Consider the following 7,401-nt stretch of genomic DNA (forward strand, 5'->3'; position numbering starts at 1 on the left):
AATTATTTTTTTGTTATTCGGCGCTGAAATGACACATTGTCCTTCACTGCTGAAAGATGTGGAGACCTTTTTATTTCTTCATATACCTCTTCTTTCAGATAGTATAATCTAAAGTTCTATCAATTTCTCTTCATGGTATCGTATTCGTCCCATTCAAAATTTAATTACTAGTTTTCACGATGTTTGAAAATTGATTCTTTTTCTCATAATATTTATTATGCGCCTCTTCCTCGATTTTTAAGTAAATAGATAACAAAATAAACTTTAATAAGTTTATAATGTGTTGAAAATTAATAACAACTTCATTTCAAATTTTCAACACCGTAAAACAAAAAGTAAAATCTGTTGTCACATTCTAATTAAAATGTCCTGTCCATTGAGTAAAAATTAGAAAAATCATGAAAATAGTCTTTTATATTAGTATTTTGTAGCTTAAAACAATTTTCTTATTCAATTTAAATTGGATTAATAGCTTTATGTCATTCAAAAGACATAAAAACTACTTAGAAACGTATGCATAAATCTCTCTCTTTTATTATCGCATTGTTTAATTTAATCAATTATATTTCATATTATCTGTATACAATTTAAATTTGAAAAATATAAAAATATGATAAATAAAAGAATTCGGATGAATTTGATGAATTTAGAGCAAGACACTGCGAGACGAGATGGGATCAATTTTTTTTTGTAAATTTCCCTGTTCTTTGTTGATAGTACATGTGATTTTTGAAAGAGTAATGCTAGTAGTCTTTTTGTTAATAAGCGTCATTAAATAAAAAGTACAATTAAATTAATCACAATTTTTTTTTGTTAGTGTTAGAAAAAATATTTTATGGTAAACAAGTAATTTAAGATAATTAGGGGTCAGAATAGAACAAACTACAAATTTTAGAGGCTAAAACGCAAAAAAAAATGGAAAAATTAAATTGAAATAGCCAGTGCTAGGGTTTTTCTATTCAACATAAAGCCGCCGTTACCTCTTCCATTATTAGGTTTACGAAAAATTGTGTATATATACGCGTGTGCGCAGAGCACAATCTCGTGTGTTCAACGCCAAGAAAACTACTGATTAGAGGATTTGAGGAGAATTAGAGATGGCTTTATCTTTCATGAGGCAGACAGTAAGTTATTTTCCGAATCGTAATTTATGAAAATTTTCAATTTTGAAGGTAGAAATTTGAGAGTTTTGGGAAGTGATGATAATCTATATCTATGTATATCAGAGGCTCAGCCCGTCTGTGCATTGCTGAACAGATATTTTGCACGTCAGTCTGATCCCAAACTCTCAATATCGAGGTGTAAAGTTTTGATAAATCTGGAATGGATTCAATTGCACCATGAAATTTGGACTTAAAATATCGAATTAAATGTTTGGTAAAAAAAAAAAAAAACACTTGTTTTTATGCAGAATTACTCTGAACTGACTGACGAGTCCTAATTTTGTGGAATTTAAGTTACTTGTTGGACTTAACTTTGGATTAACATGGTGGATTCAACTAACAGCGTTGATTCAATTTTACAGGTTGGATGCATAGATTGCTGCAGCTGATCGGATTTTTGTTGTGCATTGAGATTCAAGTTCTGGTTAATAATTGTTTCCTAAGAAGAAATAATCACAGAACTTAAATCTCTATAAACGGTGACTCCTTGTAATTTGGTGTTATCGAAGAATTGTTTTTTTGCAAAATTGTACAAATTATTATTAGAAAACATCAAACTACAATGTGTAATTGGAGCCTTAACGAATCACGTTTGTTATATAATCGAATAGATTTTGATATCGCGAATTAAAATACAGTCCATGTTTGAATTTTATTATTTCAAAACTTATTTTTTCAAAAATTGCTATTATAAGATTTATATTTTAAACAAAATGGGGATTAAACGAAGGCATATTTTCATTAGCGGATCAATTTTGATTTTTAATGTGATTCGTGTCGAAAGTTGATAACGTGAAGAAATAATTATCATCCTTCAAAATCATTGACCAAAGTGCAATTCGTATAAAGTATTGAAAATAATTGAACATAATAAATAATATTTTAAATCTTTTTATTTACCTTGAAAAGTTAATCCCGTTGATTCAACAACTGGCCAAATGTTATCAGCAAGATCACACCAAATGCTTTAGCAAGATCAACATTGAATCATTTGAGCACGAGACGTATAATATGTTTGGTACATTGTATAGTAAAAATTATCTCATTCAATATCGATTAATAAAAGTATTTAATGTCACTTGTATATTAATAAAATTTGGGGGCGAGCATAGATAATGAGACAAAGTCGTGGGTCCTATGTAATAAAGATAGTTAAAGACACCCTAAGGTATTAATGATTAATTTTTCTTATTTATTAATGTTATAATTTTTAGAATATTTGCTTCCGTCACTTCCAAATTAAAAATCTCTTATTTCCTCACATTAGAATTTTCGTTTTTTTTTTTTAATAAAAAATGCATTTAAATTTTAGGTGGGATTTTGCTAAATTACAAGGGCACTTTTGTAAGACAAATGCAAGTTTTATAAGCAAAATATTGTAAATTGAGTGAATAATATTAAATGTACGTTCATTTCCTTACATTGATTTTGACATCCTCTTTGTTTTCAAAAAATTGTTTTTTTCTTTCTAATAATGTGTTGTCGCGTGACATAATATAAACAATGATGTAAAAGATGATGTACATGTAACATAATTGATCGAGAAATATTTAATGTTTAATTTGTTTGTTAAGAAAGAATAAATCCACTTGTACATATTTAAAAATAAGAAGGGAAGAGACAGACTAATGTGTTCGAAATGATTAGATGTTTTTGCTTTAATTTTTTAAGCTGTTCAATCATGCGTCTACATATGTCCCTTTTGAATTTCAATTTGAGTTTGGATATGTAGCACGATTGTTTTGGATGGTTTCTATTCATCCTGGTCGTTAAAGTATATCCATTTTTAACTAAAAGATGCTTATACCCTTTACCCACTTATACTTAAAGGTTGACATGTTCTAAATTCTTGATTCTTATTTTCTTTTGCAGTCATAATAAAAAATTCATATATAAAAGAGATAGAGTAAGAAATATCGCGTAAAAGAGAGAGAAAAATAAATCCATATTTGGTAGGGATTAAATTTAAAATTTTAATTTAAGTCAAAGCCAACAATTGATTTTAACTACATATTTTATAGGTTTCACAATTTTTTTTATCATTTTTTTGGTTGTTAGAATGATAATTGATAGTATTGGTACTGTATTTTGAATAGTAATTTTTTGGAGCATTTGTGATTAAAAAGTAAGAAATTTTTTTTATTAGCGTGTGAAATATTTTATTGTGTGATTGAGAAATTAAAAACGTGTATGAGAATTAAAAAAATTGTGGAAATTACATAGAATCCTACTTTTAAAGATTTCATTTCATAAATCATATGCTAAGTTACTATTTTAAAAATCGGTTGTTTTGTTAATTAATAGATTATCATTAGAAATTAATTATTTATCTACTTTTCCTCATAGTCGCTCTCTACTCTCTCATCCTCTCTCCGTGCTCTAATTAATTGAAATCAATATCTGTAAATTGTCATAATTCTCCACTGCAAATGGATTCGCTATCTGGAAGTGCACACCACAACCTCTTTGCGCCCTAACTCAGTGGGATTGTGGTGTAGCCGTGTAGAGGTGTAGAGCTGCTCCGATGAGGTGTTATGAGATTGTTGAAGAGGATGAAGGTGGCGTAACAGATTCGTGGAGTAACTTCTAGCCAGGTGAAAAATATTGGCGGCGGACGAAGATGGTTGTGGTTTTGGATCCGCCATGGTTTTGAAATAATTTTTCTGATGGTTTTTGGGCGTGAAGATTTGATTGATTTTTGTTTGTTGGTGGTAGTGGTCTCCATAATATTGCAACGTTGGGGTAGGTTTATTGGCGGTGACGGTGATAGATTGGGAGCTGCTGATGGAGGATCTAAAGTTGGTGGGGGTGAATTTGGCTGTGCATCTGGCGATGGTGGTGATGATAGTCGTAGCGATGACGATGGTGGTCTAGGAGTGGTTGGGGGTGGGGGTGGTTCTTGCGACGACAATTTTGATGGCGATGCGGTTGGTGACAGTGGTGAGGTGGTGGTCACAAATGGTTTTGTTGACCACGACTACTAAATTGGTTAATTTGTGACCAATAAACAATATGTGACAACTGAAAATATAAATTGTGATTAAGAAATAATGTATGAACTAAAAATTTGTTAATTTGTGGTTTGTGATCGATAAATAATTCTTGACTTAAAAATTTCTAACTTATGATCGATGTCAAATTGTGATATATAAAATTTTTGAATTATGACCATAAAATAATTTGTGACACATAAAAATTCTGATTTTGTGATCGAAAAATAATATGTAACTAAGTAAATCGTTAATTTGCAACCAAATTATATAGATATGTGAATTTAATATATTTAATTGATGAAATATATAATTAATTAATAAAATTTAATAAATTTTTTGAAATTTGAAATTTTTGTTCATAATTTTGAAATGAGTGATAGTTAATTTCTTAATGATGAATTTTGAAAGGAGATAAATGGGCTCAATAACCTTAGCCAAACGTGCTCGGCCCAAAGGTAAAATTAGTTTGGGCTTCAAGTTGGGCCTTACCTATCTACTGTCTGAACGACGTCGGCAAAAACTAGCCCGGCCCGTATTCACAGCTCGCTACATTTACCGGTAAACAACAATGGTGGATTCAGCTCCCATTTTGTAAAACCTAAATCCCATCCGATCGAGAAGAAGAAGATGAATACAGACATTACGGCATCGGCGAAGCCGGAATATCCAGTTGTAGATCGGAATCCTCCCTTTACGAAGACGGTGGCCAATTTTAACACCCTCGATTACCTCCGTCTCACCACCATTACCGGCGTCTCCGTAGTTGTCGGCTACCTCTCCGGTACTCCTATTCATTCCTCATTTCTGATTCGTAATTAATTGTGGATAATGAACACTGGAGGTCACCAACTTCGAGCCAAATTTATAGAACTCCATACCTTAAAAGTCTTGGCAGCAGAATTCTGTTTCTAGGAATATTTTATGAATTCCTTTCCATTTAGATCTGTTAAAAAATCAATTCTAGCTCCTCAAAAAAAATTTTCTTTTCCAAACTCACCTGTAAAGTTTCTATTTTGTTTGTTTTTTTTTTTTTTTCCTACATGATAGGTATTGATGTGTCAACTCTTCTTGATGGTAGTTCACTAGAAGCTGATGAAACAAGACACGAAATTTGTGCCATTGAAATGAAAAATTTAACATATGCTCCTGTTATCTAAGCAGGAAGTTCACAAGTTGAAAGGCATGATTATTGCAAAAGTGGATAAGACTACTAACAATCCCCATTAACTTCCGCATTGTACACGTAAGAAAATTCAATTTTTGTGAAGGAATGTTATTGATGATCAAATCATCAAACTGAAGATTTGGTGATGAGTTTGAAATTAAAAGAAAATAGCTGAGGGACTTAAACCCAATTGATTGATTATTCAAAAAGATGTGTTGTTGATTGTCTTTTTTCTTTTGAAATTGATACTAGGAATTAAGCCGGGGATAAGAGGGCCATCAATGGTGACAGGTGGTTTGATAGGGGTGATGGGAGGTTTCATGTACGCGTACCAGAACTCAGCTGGGAGGCTCATGGGATTTTTCCCCAATGAAGGCGAGGTTGCCAAGCACAAGAAACATTCATTCTAGGGATTATCTGACACTTTCTCTTTACATAATTTTGACGAGAAACTTAGAAATCTTGGGCATGTTTCTATATTTTTAAGCTCATTTATGTAAGGATTTGCAAGTTTTCATGCTACTCTCAATAACCAAATTGAAAAATGAATCGCTCATTTTGAAAACGCTTGTTATTTCTATGTGTAATTGCTGAACTACTTTGCATCTTGAAATCTGATTTACTCTTCTATATTTAATTGCTCTTTGTTAGATCTCCAATGTTTACTTTCTCTGAATTTATTGCCTAAGGTTTATTTACCAATCCTTGCAATGTTGGTGATGATATTAGATTATGATGAAAGTTCATACTTAGTAACTTTGTAGCTATCCTTTTTCTTGACACTGAGACATAATTACTGCTCTTTGATGCCTGCCATCTTTTATCGTGGTTATGGCAATATTGTCTTAATGAGACATTCTTGCCAAGACAATATTGCCAGTCGAGTTCTTGATGTTGACATAGTGAGTAATTGCTGAAGAATATCGTGGGCAAGGTCATATGATTCTGTTTGAAGGCTGTTATTAGTGGAAAAAATCCCTCGTCTAGTGGATAAGCTGCTTAGAAAGTTAAAGATTTTGCTATAGAAAACTGCTTGATGGTTTGCAATTGCTGAAAACATCTCAAATGGGAGACCTACCACTATACCTCTCAAGGGTATAGCGGAATACAAAGCCCTTATCTGCACAGTTGATACACTCTTAGATAGAATTTGATTTCTCATTAACATTTTCGACTCTGTTTAAAAGATAGTTCTTAGATAGAATATGATCTTATCATTTAACATTCTTTTGGAATTCTGCTTTTACATTAATTAAGATTATTGGACGTTAGCTTCACGTCGGTAGTGGATAAGTGTTGCAAGACAAAGGTTTTCTAAATGTGCTAGTGAGGCGTGTGTCTCTTTCTTTTTGGAATCGAACCTCAAAATGGATAGATTGGATCGGCCTGGCTTCGGGCGCTTGATCGAATAAATCTTTTAGGAAATGTTTTTACCTGATATTTGAGATCTTTTAGGAAATGGCTTCTATTCTTGGTTAATCCTCATTCATTGTGAATCGTAAGTGACACAAGAAAGTTTCTTTGTATAGGAAACTACTAGGTTTATTAATTTTTACTATTTATTTGAAGGTAGTTTTGTTGAGGAACGGAAATGATGGGACAGTTCTAAAATAAAGTTCGGGAGCATTTGATTGCGAGCATGGAATTTGCATGGAAAAAAAATAAAATTCTATGTAATTCAATTGCTTAGAATCTATTTATATGGAAATTATTACTTAAATGTGTTTGATTGGTTTAGTTTTCAACTTAAAAAATATTATACTTATCTATTTTTTATTGGTGGATAGATGAGAAAGAGAAAGAGGGAGTGAATTATCTGGAAAATAAAAATCATTAATCCCTAGAGAAAATATTTTCCTTATTTTGGAGGAAATTATGGTCACAAGACGGAAAACATGAACACATGACTAAAAATTAAAAACTATTTTTCATAAAAAAATTGTCTATAAAACACTTCAAAAATAGGAATTTGAGTAAAATAATATTTTTGATGAAAGATAAAGTCAATGAAACACACTCTTTGCATGCTTGTCTTTTACTATGTTCAATGAGGACGGCTAGGTGAGTGGAATTGTTGGTG

At 31.5% G+C, this 7,401-nt stretch overlaps 1 protein-coding gene and 1 long non-coding RNA gene across 2 annotated transcripts; both read left to right on the plus strand.

Annotated features, from left to right (window-relative positions):
* Positions 1-975: 975 nt before the first annotated feature.
* LOC111374188 lies at positions 976-1,781 on the plus strand. The gene is made up of 2 exons (XR_002699088.1): positions 976-1,124; positions 1,227-1,781. It is a non-coding gene; the product is annotated as an uncharacterized LOC111374188 (long non-coding RNA).
* A 2,917-nt stretch (positions 1,782-4,698) lies between these two features.
* Positions 4,699-5,958, plus strand: LOC111374189. The gene is made up of 2 exons (XM_022996824.1): positions 4,699-4,937; positions 5,574-5,958. Exons 1-2 carry the CDS (start codon positions 4,784-4,786, stop codon positions 5,729-5,731), a joined length of 312 nt encoding a protein of 103 aa, XP_022852592.1. The 5' UTR covers positions 4,699-4,783; the 3' UTR covers positions 5,732-5,958.
* The last annotated feature ends 1,443 nt before the right edge of the window (positions 5,959-7,401 follow it).

The sequence above is a fragment of the Olea europaea genome, unplaced genomic scaffold (assembly GCF_002742605.1).
Source record: "Olea europaea var. sylvestris unplaced genomic scaffold, O_europaea_v1 scaffold1216, whole genome shotgun sequence".
In the NCBI taxonomy this organism is placed as follows: Eukaryota; Viridiplantae; Streptophyta; class Magnoliopsida; order Lamiales; family Oleaceae; genus Olea; species Olea europaea.